Source organism: Hylobates moloch, unplaced genomic scaffold (genome assembly GCF_009828535.3).
Source record: "Hylobates moloch isolate HMO894 unplaced genomic scaffold, HMol_V3 SCAFFOLD_4, whole genome shotgun sequence".
Lineage (NCBI taxonomy): Eukaryota > Metazoa > Chordata > Mammalia > Primates > Hylobatidae > Hylobates > Hylobates moloch.
The window spans coordinates 113,449,996-113,463,074 of record NW_026652279.1 but is presented as its reverse complement, the minus strand read 5'-3'; the positions used below and the strand labels follow the sequence as shown (position 1 = coordinate 113,463,074).

The window sequence follows — 13,079 nt, the reverse complement described above, 5'->3', positions numbered from 1 at the left end:
GTATTTGGAGGATGCAGACATGGGTTTCACAGTGCTCTGAGAACACGCAGCATCTCTCCTTCAGCATCACCTGGGCTCCACACAGTTTTATCTCCCTTCTTAATTAGTTGATAGAGAGATTTGCTTCAAGTCATGTACCCGTGTAATAAAAGTTCTTGTTGCCATATTTAGAAGACTATGTCCAACATAAATTCCACTGCCAGATCTCTTTCTCGTAATGAACTTCCATCGACATAATGAGTTCCTTGGAAGAAAAGCATTGTATAAATTAAAAATACTAATGAGTCATAATGATAATGAATTATTTTCCATATTACTGGGAGTAGGACTAACCTTGGGCAACTTTTCCAGTAGCTGAAGGTGCCTTCCCTCCTCCCAGGCCTGCCCTCCCGTGGGATTCTGTACTCTAAAATATCTCTCTTTTTCTCTCATCAAAACCTTGAATCACCCAAATGTCCCTGATATTAATAGGAAGTCTTAGAGGAAAGGAAGTTGTTGACCTGGTTCACACAAAGATATGAATGACTAAAAGTACCCATTAACCATTTATAACAATGTCCCTCCTGTGTCTGTCCAGAGACATTCTTATTTATTTATTTATTTATTTTTGAGATGGAATCTCACTCTGTTGCCCAAGCTGGAGTGCAGTGGCATAGTCTCAGCTCACTGCAACCTCTGCCTCCCGGGTTCAAGCGATTCTCCTGCCTCAGCCTCCCGAGTAGCTGGGACTACAGGTGTGGGCCACCACGCCCGGCTAATTTTTGTATTTTTAGTAGAGACGGGGTTTCGCCATGTTGGCCAGGCTGGTCTTGAACTCCTGACCTCAAACGATCCACCCGCCTCGGCCTCCCAAAGTGCTGGGATTACAGGCGTGAGCCACCGTGCCCAGGAGACATTCTTATTTTAAAGGGTAGCTGGTTATCCCGGGAGAACTGGTGGACTTCCTAACTGAGACAAGCCAAGTGTCTTAGGGTTTGTGTGGTCAGAAGTAACAGGAACCCACACAGGAAGACTAAACAAAAAAGTAATTTATTAGTGGGCTAGAAGGGCAGCCCTCACAGAACTCAATGGCAGAGACACAGCTGGGCTTTGGGAGGGCCAGGGACAGGACAGGAGAACCTGTCAGCAGCTGAGGTGACCTTCTGCTTCCCTGGGACTGTTGTCCGTGGACTCTCGTCACAACTGCTTTGTTCACTCTCCGTCTCTGCTTTTCCTTGCCTCTGGGTCACACATGGCTGCCACCGAGTCACCTGTCCTCCATTCAGCATCCCATTTTCACACTCTTGTAGGGAGAGTTTGGCTGGGACAGCTTGGACCAGGTGTCACCCCCCTGGCTCAGTCCATCTGCCCGTGGCCTGGGCACATGGGACAAACACAGCACCTGGCCCAGGGCAAAGACTCAGTTATATGTTTGTCGTTGTTATAAACAGGATGTGTTTGGGGCCTACCCCTAAAAAGAGAGAATGGGGCATGTTTCCCAAAGAAGTCTACTGCACCAGGCTGAGGAGTTTTTTGCTTAATTCAATGGGGGACCGGAGTGTTGAAGGACTTTGGGGGCAGGAGAGTGACGTTGGCTCACGTGTTAATGACAGGCCCCTGTTTGGATCTGTGTGAGCTGGGCAAGGAGCAACTGGCGCCGTGTTCACTGAGGAAAGAATGACTTGCAGAATGGATACCTTCCTTCTCCTTGGCATGGGTTGGCATGCAGCATGGCTACGTGACTCAAGAAAAGGGAGATGCGCCATCTGTTTTCCACGTTGTATGAACTTGCTGGGACTTTGGATAAGTCACTGAACCTCTCTGGGATTCTGTAACTCTAATTCTTTCAATAAGAGGTTATATATATATATACACACACACCCACATATATGTGTACACACATATGTATGCACATATATACTTATATATTGTGTATTATTTTAGCAGATTATTATTGTGTTTCTCTAGGAGTTTTTTTTAAAAGCACCTGCTACTTGGCAGTCCCTTAGAGGAGAGAGTACTTGGCAGGGACAAGCGACCCAGGCAGCCCTACTGTAGGTGCCTGGGAATGAGAGCTGAGCACCTCCCAGGCAGGGAGGACAGGTGCAAAGGGGCTCACCCCAGCTCTCGCCGTCCTAAGAGGAGAGAGGAGGTGCCCTTCGCAGGCAGCAGAGCCAGCCCAGCCGCTGGCTTTCATTTCTCTTCCTCACAAGAGCCATTTATGACAATCCGTCAGGGCAGGCTGATGCGGCAGATCGCTTTTGGCAGAAGTCCTTTCTACTTGTCATAAATTAAATCACAGAGAAAGCCACCGGCGGTGAATACAAAGAAAGTCCAAGACCACTGGCTGGAGGTTAACAGCTGTTAGCGACCCAGGGTTCAGGAGACTTTACAAATCCACAAATACGAACAAGGCAGGCTCCTCCAAATAAATTGGGCTGTGAACAACTAAGAATGCTGTCTGGGATGAAAGTCACAACTCAGAATCACAAATGATAATACAGCAAGAGCAGGACAAAGGCGGCCTGCCCAGAGAACTTTCCAGTCCTCACAGGACATGCACACATTTTTATTTTACCACAAACTCCTCTGATCCTGTGAGGTGGGCTGGCCAGCTATTATCTCCTGAAAATGCCACCGCACTTGCCTATGGTCACACCGCTGGTAAGTGCCAGAGCCAGTGTTCAGAGGGAGGCCCCTGGATCCACCTCTAGGACCTTTCCCACGATGCCAGGCAGCTCCTGCAAGCTGGATGCAGGCCACGTCGCGGGCGGTGCAGGAAGCTGTGGTGAGAGCTGGTCACACAGAAACTCCATGGCGTAGCCCAGAAAAGAGCCCAGGGCTCGCCACTTTAAGCCCCTGACTTGATTCCTGCCTCACTTTGGGGTAAGGGGCTTTAAACTCTCCCTTTTTTGTAAACACAGAGTAATAAACATTCATTGTTTAAAAAAATACAGGCATGTATGAGAAGAATATAGAAACGATAATCCCACCATTCAGAGATGAGCATCTTTAACCTTTCAGGGCGTCACTCTCATCCTTGCAGACATTTTCTCTTCATCTTGACACAGCTTTCCTCACCAAAATGGAATGCTGTTGTTCCCACTGGTTTGTAATTTCTCATTCCATATATATTAGGAATGTCTTTCCACGTCACACACACTTCCGTGTTTTTCTCATTCCATTAGAAATGTTATATTTCTTGATCGAAGAAATAACCATAAAGTTATATGCTCATTGTAAAAATACTCAAATCCAAACAGTGCAGAAATGTATAGCAAAGGAAGGAAAAATTTTACGAATTCCACCCTTGAGACCTAATTTAGCGGTATTGCTAAATTTCATCTTCACATTTTTCTGTGCACAGACTGGACATCTAGATGCATTTTTCCTTCTGCAAAGTGGACCCATCTACTGTTTGGCAGTTTTCTTTTTCCCTTCCTGTATTCCTGTAGTGTGGACATCTTTTCCTGTCGGTACATGAGGCTCTAAGGCATCTTTCTTCCAGTCCTGGGAAAAGGAACATTTGGCTTGAAGGATCCTCGGAAGGAGGGACTGCCCCTCAGGGGGCCACTTGCCCTCTTGTGGGGGGCGGGTGCGGGCAGACAGTTCCCACATCAGTCCTGCAGGACCCCCTGAGTGGGGCTTCCTGCGGCCCCCTCACGGGATGCTGTGTGCTGCCTCAGGTGTGTACATTCTCACGACCGGCCTGATCCCTGTGCTGGAGAAAGAACACGACCCCCGAGTGGTGAGCTGACCTTGTGGGATGTTTTGAGGGTAATGGACTTTGCTCCTGATGGGAAGTCAGTGGGCCTAGGTTTGCTGCCAGACTGCCCTAAGGGGGCCATTCTGTCCACATCCACAGCAAAACCCCAATTCTGTCAGGGGGCCGAGAGGGAGGTGGAGGCATGCCAAGAGCAAATTCAGACCCCAGCCCTCTCTGAATCCCCCCAACCCCCAACCCCCACTCCGGCTGTCACGTGGGCGTCCGCAAAGCACTGGGGAGGGAGGCCTCCGAAGGGCAGGGGCAGCTTGTGGGGCGCTCAGGTCAGGGTGGTGCTGCTCTTCCTGGGGCCTGTCCTGCTCAGAGGGGAAGGGACTGGCTACTGGAGCCTGTTCTCCCCCAGTGGGTTGAAATATAAATTGGAGAAAGCAGGAAGAGGACAGTTAATGTAGGCTGCCTTCTCTCTGCTGTGGTGGGCAGAATAATGATCCCTGCCACCCCCCACCCAAAAGTTCATATCCTAATCCTAGAACCTGTGACTGTGTCACCTTTATATAGCAGAAGGGACTTGGCAGCTGCAGTTCAGTTCAGGGTCTTGGGATGAGAAGCATGTCCTGGAGTATCCAGGTGGGCTCGGTGGAGTCCCAAGGGTCCTCATGGGAGAGAGGGAGGAGGGCGGGAGTCAGAGGAGAAGTGACCGTGGAAGCAGAGGGTGGAGACGTGGCTGTGAGCCGAGGAGTGCTGGCAGCCTCTAGAAGTTGAAGGCAAGGAATGGAGTCTCCTCTGAAACCGGCAGAGGGGACGCAGCTCTGCTGACACTTGGATTTTAGCCCATGAGCCCCACCTTGGAATTCTGGGCTCCAGAACCATAGGAGAATACTGTAGGAGAATACATGTAGGAGAATACTGTAGGGGAATACTGTAGGGGAATACTGTAGGAGAATACATGTAGGAGAATACTGTAGGGGAATACATGTAGGAGAATACTGTAGGAGAATACATGTAGGAGAATACCGTAGGAGAATACATGTAGGAGAATACTGTAGGAGAATACATGTAGGAGAATACTGTAGGAGAATACATGGAGGAGAATACTGTAGGAGAATACATGTAGGAGAATACTGTAGAATACATGTAGGAGAATACATGTAGGAGAATACTGTAGGAGAATACATGGAGGAGAATACTGTAGGAGAATACATGTAGGAGAATACTGTAGGAGAATACATGTAGGAGAATACATGTAGGAGAATACTGTAGGAGAATACATGTAGGAGAATACTGTAGGAGAATACTGTAGGAGAATAGGAGAATACATGTAGGAGAATACTGTAGGAGAATACATGGAGGAGAATACATGTAGGAGAATACCGTAGGAGAATACCGTAGGAGAATACCGTAGGAGAATACATGTAGGAGAATACTGTAGGAGAAATCTGTAGGAGAATACTGTAGGAGAATACATGTGTTGCTTCAAGCCACTAATTTTGTGGTCATTGGTCACAACAGCAAGAAGCACTGCTCCACAGGGGGTGAAGAGTGGAAGGGGTCACAGGCTTTAGTTTGTAAATCTCTTACCTTTATTGCAGATAACCGTCTCCTCAGGAGGAATGTTGGTTCAGAAACTGAACACCAATGATCTCCAGTCCGAAAGAACACCATTTGATGGAACTATGGTCTATGCACAAAACAAGGTCAGTGAGGTGGGTTTCCTGAGACTGCATTTTACCCACGGGCTGCGCGGGCCCTTTTCCAAGGAAAGCTTCCTCTGGGATGCACATAAATTGGACCTTAGTAGTTCATGCAGCACCTGAAAATGTTCCCCCACCAAGAGGGCTCCCCTTTTGGGAGCACAGCTCTGCTCAGACTCATGTGGGCTTTCAGCAGCATCCTGGGAGGAGCCACAAAGCCACCGCGTCTCCTCTCGGTGTTTCTTAGACCCACACAGAACAGGATCCTAGCAGGGGGATCCATTGCCCTGTGCTGCTCAGGGGGAATGAGGACGGCGAGTGGTCCCTCCTCTCTCCTCTGGGCAGCTCTTGGCTTCCCGGAGGCTCACTGGGAGGGGCGGCACATTGAATTCTGAGGGAGGGAAGGGGCTACAGTCCAGAACCCTTGACTACTCTGAACAGAAAGTAGATTTCTGCAGATGGAGCATCCTTCATCTGAAAATCCCAGATCCAAAATGCTCCAAGATCCAAATCATTTTGAGTGCTGACATGATGTCACAAGTGGAAAATCCCACACTTTTGCTCTCTGATGGTTTCATGAACACACATTTTGTTTCATGCACAACATTATTTTAAAAATATTGTATGAAATTCCCTTCAGGCTATTTGTAAAGGCGTATAGGACACATAAACGAATTTTGTGTTTAGACTTGAGTTCTATCCCCAAGATATCTCGTTATGTATATGCAGATATTCCAAAATTTGAAAAAAATCTGAAACTTGAAACACTTCTGGGCCTCAGCATTTCAGATGAAGGATGCTCAACCTGTACTGGTGTATCTCTGCTTATTACAGCTATATTTAAAAGCCGGATATATATAACTTCCATATTTACAGTTCTTGCCCTTAAATTCACCCGGTAGGGCGCCCACATTGTCTGTAAGGCTGCCAGCACCCTCCGCCTTCCTTGTCGGTGCTGTGTGCCTTCCGAAGGTGGCCCTGTCTGAGACTCTCTGCACCTCCACTTCTTCTGCTTATATGCCCCGGGCGTGCCCTAATTTTGCTCCCTGACCCCAGACCAAATCCTGGTGAGTTACATCTCATGACTCTACATCCTGACATTTGAAAGACCTGCACTTCTTTACAGTTTTCCCAGAGGACATGGGAACAAACCAGCCACTTGTTGTAAATGAGGCCCAGAGATAGAGTTCTTTGCCAAGCATGATCAAACTACCCTGGGATGGGGCAATAGTGTGACTGCAGCTGGGAAAGGGGAGGATTTAAGGATTTTTATTGTCTATAACTGATGTATTCTCTGTGTCCAGTACATTTCCTACGCTCTGCCTAAGAAAGGAGTTAATTCATATATATATATATATATATATATATAGGCTTACTGCAATCTCTGTCTCCTTGGTTTAAGCAATTCTCCTACCTCAGCCTCCTGAGTAGCTGAGATTACAGCTCCAAAATCCAAATCATTTTGATTTGCCTACCACTACACCCAGCTAATTTTTGCATTTTTAGTAGAGACTGGGTTTCATCACGTTGGCCAGGCTGGTCTTGAACTCCTGACTTCAGGTGATCCGCCCGCCTCCCAAAGTGCTGGGATTACAGACTTGAGCCACTGCGTCCGGCCTTAATTCCCATATTAGCTGAACACACACTGTATGCCGGTCTGTGCTGGGGGCCTGAGGTACAGCAGTGAACAGGACAGATACCACCCCTGCCCTCAGTGAGCAGCAAAGAATAGAGTCACCCAGGCGACTTGTGGATGAGGAACACCTGGGCACTGAGGGGTGTAATTTCATGGGGGGTGGGCCTACTGTTCCTTCTCTGTCAGCGTTTTGTTGGGTTAGCTCATTGCTTGTTCTGGCCTCCTTTGGAGTGGGCAGGACCTGCTAGGTCCTACTCAGGGCTGCTGAGTAAAGACCGATTCTGGAGGAGGGTGACATCAAGCGGCCGTACATACTGCAGAGTCCAGTGTAAGATAAGCCAGGGCTGGGCACGGTGGCTCACGCTTGTAATCCCAGCACTTTGGGAGGCCGAGGCGGGCAGATCACGAGGTCAGGAGATCGAGACCACGGTGAAACCCCGTCTCTACTAAAAATACAAAAAATTAGCCAGGCATGGTGGCGGGCGCCTGTAGTCCCAGCTACTCGGAGAGGCTGAGGCAGGAGAATGGCGTGAACCCGGGAGGTGGAGCTTGCAGTGAGCCGAGATCGCGCCACTGCACTCTAGCCTGGCTGACAGAGCGAGACTCCGTCTCAAAAAAAAAAAAAAAAAAAAAAAAAAAAAAAAAAAAAAAAAAAAAAAGATAAGATAAGCCAGGCTGGGCAGGGCTTATCTCCTGCCCTTGCACCTGATGGCACCTCCTCTCTCCTGTTCACCCCCTCACTCCTGTCCAGAGGCAGCAAGTGGTTCTGACGGAGTGGTGGGCCCAAGGGCACCCGGCCATCCATTTTTCTTCCATGCATCCTGGCTGGGCCCACACCCCAGGTATGTCATAGCCTTTAATTGCTGAGCCACTTACATTTCATCTAAAAATACCTGAGCAGCCGCAGGATTGACTCTCCCCAGGAATGACCTAAAACCAGCGTAATGAGGACTGAGGAGTAGCTTCATTTCCATTTAGGCAGGGGCATGTTGGGACTGCAGCTGGGGGAAGCCTCATGCAGACACAGAGCTTTTGCTTCCAGCTTGCCCTGTGCAAGTCAGGGAAGGAGATGGTGGGAACGGGAGTGGGTGCGCCTGGGGCGCCCTCCTAACTACAGCATATCCTGGTGAGAGAGGGAGCCGGTGACCACTGTCATTTCCACGTCAGAGAGGAATGAGCAGGAGCTGAGGAAGGTAGTGGGAGAGGCCCGAGCTGCCTCACCACTCCCCAGGTTTTTGGAAATAATGATGCATGAAGGTAAATGACAGCCACAAGGACACAGCTCGAGGGATCTGGAAGTGTGTTGGAGCAGCGGTGGAGGTGAGCAGAATTCTCTTCCGGATCTGCCTCACCAACTCCGTGACCTCAGGCAGCTCACCTGGGCTCTCTGCAGCTCTTTCCTTCTCCACAAACAAGGGAACGGAAAGCAGCAGCAGCCACAACACACACCCCAGGGTGCACCCGCGGCGCCAAGAGCTGGTCTCAGCGCTGTCTGTGGATTAACTCATTTGTCCTCAAGCCCCTGTGGGGTGGCCACTACTGTCTATTATCACACCCATTTACAGATGAGGGAACTGAGGCCCAGAGAGGCTAAGACCTCCCAGCCGGTCCTGGCCATGGGGTTTGGGGAATCAGGCTCTCACACACTGCTGGCATGGCCTTTCTGAAAATCACTATTTATCAGAAGCCTTGGAATTCATCCTAAGAAATAAAGATAGGGAAAACAAGGTTGCTTATCACAGTGCTGGTGGTAGGAGATGAAGTTAATAAATTATAGAACACCTGTGCAAAATCTGTTCCGGGCTGAAGACTCTGCTGTCAATCATGCCGATGGGAAAACCCTGTGTGCACTATGTCATTAAATTAAGACACCAAGTTCCTCAATAGTACATGCCTCATGATCTTATTTTTGTAACTACCACACCCCTATAGAAAGAGGTGTATGTTGGTGCTTTGTGGCATCTCATGGAGACCAGCTTGGAGATTTGGCAGAAATTAGTCCTCACCTATACAGATCTGAGTCTCCTGTCTTAAATACAAAAAGGATGTTCTCAGCAAAGTATACCAGGGGAGATTCAGGCTGGGAGCGCTCAGAGAGCATGGCTTCTCGATTCTTCCCACTGCCTAATGGGAGACATGCTTGGTTCTGCCTGTCCAGGGTGAATTCTAGGAGGCCGTGGGGGGCCCCCAGCCTCTTACCCTCCAAGGACACCATTCTGACAATCCCAACATCAGCTCAGATGTTTAAAATCTGCCTGGCAGGCCCACTATTGGGCTCTATCATCTGGGTCAAGGTGCAGTTTACTATGTGTTGTTCAGAGGTTATAGAGCAGCTCTCAGGTGCACACAACCTGTCTGTGGCCACAAGGGCCTGGGAGGGCTGAGCATGCGGACATGTGTCACCTCTGAGTGACACATCACAAGGTTTTCAAATTTTTTCTTTTTGCCTATCAGTTTATCCTGATTTTTCTACAGTAAACAAGTATTGCTTCTGTGAAAAGAAAAAAAGATGTTTATTTTTAATTTAAAAAAGGAGGGCTTTTGCTTAGGTGATCCTTTCTAGCTCTAAAATTCCATGATCTCAGTAAGGCTCTTAATTGTTGTTTTCTCTGGTTTATTTTCTTTCCTTGGCTTCGAAAGAGAACTATTTTGTTTCCCAATGTGCTCACTGTGGAGACACTGTGTTCCCTGAGGTCTGTGGGAAAATGGGGTGTGGACTGGAGCCAGAGCGTGTGGCTGGGTCCTTGAAGGCGTGGGCAGGTAGAGTGCCCGACGCTGCGGCACAGGCCAGGTCCGGCAGGCTACTCCAGGCAAACACCTCCCTGTAGCCCTGGGATGCAGAGGGTGGGACGCCTCGAGGGGCTTGGCAGAGGAAGTGAAGAATTCTTTCCTGTTATCTACTCCTCCCTAAAAGAGGAAAATGCTAAAACAGTCCAAGGAACCAACAGCCAGGATCCTGTGAGCCTAGATGGTTTGAGAGGGCTGCTGAACCCAGGAGACTAAGTGGTTTGCTGGGCCCAGCCTCACTGTGAGCCCCACAGCTCATTACAATCCTCTCTTAGGATGGAAAGGGGGGCTCTGCGGGCGGCTCTGTGGGCGACTCTGCTCTCAGGGCTGGGCTGGGTGCTGGTGCCCCGGGGACATGGGGACTCAGTCAGGCTCTGGTGAGCAGCACTTTCCATCAGGTGACACCTTGGGGGCTTTGTAACAAGGTTCTTTGGAATTGGTTCCGAGTGGCTTGGGTGAGTGCTATAAAATAGAAAGAGCAGTTTATGATCCCATTTCATTTTTACATTTTTTTTTTTTTTTTTTTTATTAAGGGAAGTCAACCACATTTGCTGGAGAATGCTGTTCTAATCCGCCTGCCCCTTCCTTCTCCCAGGTGTGAGGCAGGCGATGCCGGGGTTCCACACCAGGTTCAGGGACCGCCTGCGCTCCGAGGCCCAGGGCGCGGACACCGTGCTGTGGCTGGCCCTCTCCTCTGCTGCAGCCGCACAGCCCAGCGGCCGCTTCTTTCAAGGTGACTTCCTCCCTGGCTGTGAAGGCAGCTAACAAAGGGCTGGGGGCAGCAGCTGGGCCTTCGAGGCGCACCTTCCCCTCCGTGAAACCCGGGGTGGGACTGTGCCTGGGCTTCTTTGGCGAGATGATTGCTTTGCCTGCTGAGGTTAGTTTTGGGAAGTGCTTCACCCTGGGTTGGTAGCTTCTTTGAAGACTTGTGATAACCCTGTCATTAAGGTCCTGTGGGAGCAGGAGAGGCATTTCCTACCTTGGGAATGGAAGATTTTCTCTGCAGTTTCCTGAGGCCCAGGAGGGGCGCTATGCAAAGCTGCAGTGCAAAGGGAGTAACGGACTCTGCTTCTCTGCAGTGCAAAGGGTGTAACCGACTCTGCTTCTCTATTTTTGGAAGCAGTGATCTGTTCACGTCTCTTGCCAGTGGGCTCCTAAGGGGGCAGGCGTGTGAGTGGACACCATCCGAAGACAGCACTTGACCTTGGGTGGAAGCCAGGCTCTTTTCTCGGCTTCTCTTTCCTCTGTTCTTGATGAGAACCACCCTTGCTTGAGGAATTCTAAGGCGCTGGTGACCCCTGGGGTATCCGGGAGGATGGCCGCGCCCCTTCCTGCTGATCACCCAAACGTGGTCTCCCGTCCAGCCCTGGCTGCAGTCTCCCAGTTCCCAAACTGCACTTTACATATCAATCCATGCTGCCTGATCCGTGTGTGGGACCTTTGAGGGCAGGGATGGGGTCTAACACCCGTGGGGCACCGCCACTCCAGCAGGCGTCGGTTCAAGGCCTGAGCAGCACAGGGACATAGACCCAGCCACGCTGCGGCAGCTCACACCTCTCTGCGGTTCCCTCTCACTTTTAGATCGGAAGCCCGTTTCTACACACTTGCCTCTCGCTAGAACGTCCTCCTCACCGGCCGAAGAGGAGAAACTCATTGAAATCCTGGAACAGCTGGCTCAGACATTTAAATAGGCCAACCCAGACACAGTGCGGTACCAGAATTGCCTTAGAAAATACCAGAAGGTGCGGTCTAGGGACCAGTGAACAAGACCCCACTTCAACTTCCCCTCGAAGACGCTGTGCCTTACAGTGAGGCCTACAAGGGATGGGAACTTTTATTTCAAAATAAATAACTACCGGGACTGTGATCAGGCTCACCTTGAACTCCTGCAGCAGGTTCTTTTCTTAAGTCTCGTTTATTCGAGAATGTGGTTTTCTAAAGAATTCGAAGTTTGAGATGAACCATCATTGTCAGTCTGAGGGGACGCAGGGGTGGAGGCAGCAGGAATGCCCCCCTGTGGACTCCACTTCCCCTCCCTTTCTCAGCTCCTCCAGTGTCAGAGGCTGGCGCTGTGCCCCCCCCCCCCCCACCCCCCAGGAGAGGGCTGGACACTGCCTTTGCTGTGCATGGTCCCAGGAGCACAACATAACCAAGGGACGATGCATATTTACATAAACAATTTAATGAGGCCTAGTTTACATTTGCTTAAGATTAGGAGTGGCTTCAGTAATGCATCTGGCATTCTGGTACTACACTTTGATAAAACCTCTAATTTACACCATTTTACCTCTTAGTGACTCCAGGAAAAGTTGTAATAAAACCAATGAGCAGATTTAGAATACATCTACATACATTCTTGGTGTCCATGGTGGAATAAACGTAACTAACTCATCCCCCATAGCAAAGGAAAACCCAGACGGCTGCAGCTTCTCAGTGGTCCATGAGACACTCTGATCCAGGGCTCATCAGCCAAGGACCACAAGGAAGGGATTTTTCTGGGTGTGCCTGAAAGAGGCCGGGCAAGGATCAGACTACACCCGTCGTGGTCAAGAGATCTTTATTGGAGGTATCGAGCGGAGAAGGAAGAGAAGAGAGAGAGCTGCTGGTGTGCTGGGTTTTATATCCCTTGGGCCTACGTGGGGCGGGCCCAAGGGAAGGCGGGAGATGCTTCTTTCTAATTGGCCCTCCTTTGGCAGGTTCAGACAGTGCCCTGTCAAGGAGAGGAGAAGAACCCGGAACCGGCACCATTAAGGTACCCCTGTTACCTAACATTCCTCCCTTTTTTGTTTTTCAAGAAGTAGGGAAATGGGCGTTGTAGTTCGTCTGGCTACTTCCTGCTGAACAGGGGCGTTGTGGGGGAGGGGTAAGGGAGGACTGTGAGGGTTGTGGACAGGGCACAGTAGGAGTATAAGGCCAAGTAGTAGGGCGCTATATATGAACACCTCCTCGGGTGTGAAGTCTATGAATGTTCCTTGTAGGTATAAGTCGTTCAAAGCCGTGAGCCAGCCAAGGGGCAGGGAGGGGTCTGCGATGAGCCAGCTGTCCATGCGGAGGTCGTCTAGGAACTGGTGGAACCGAGACATTGGGCGTTGGACCTAGGTTTAGCCCAGAAGGAAAAGAGAATGATAGTTATTTAGGGTGTTTGGCAGACTCGACCCTGGAAATGGCTGGATGAGGGATGTTGGATGAGGGGTTGTTATGGTAGATCTTATCTGACTGGTGTCGGCTGACTGGCGTATTGGTCGTTGACATATTAGAAGGG

General features: G+C 49.8%; 1 protein-coding gene across 5 annotated transcripts in view; it reads left to right on the top strand.

The window, feature by feature from the left end:
- The window catches only part of DHRS12 (dehydrogenase/reductase 12), a 53,644-nt gene that overhangs the window by 23,569 nt on the left and 16,996 nt on the right, over positions 1-13,079 (top strand). The window contains exons 5-9 of one of the 5 annotated variants that reach the window (XR_009213273.1): positions 5,293-5,406; positions 7,782-7,872; positions 10,413-10,550; positions 11,399-11,559; positions 12,514-12,569. Coding sequence is in view for 4 of the 5 variants with exons in the window: in XM_032755149.2 (XP_032611040.1) it covers positions 3,666-3,727; positions 5,293-5,406; positions 7,782-7,872; positions 10,413-10,550; positions 11,399-11,508 (515 nt within the window). In the remaining variant the exon portion in view is untranslated. Of the gene's footprint in view, positions 1-3,665; positions 3,728-5,292; positions 5,407-7,781; positions 7,873-10,412; positions 10,551-11,398; positions 12,324-12,513; positions 12,570-13,079 lie in introns of those variants that run through there. The other 4 variants (XM_032150936.2, XM_032755149.2, XM_058437935.1 and 1 more) reach the window with 4 other exon arrangements.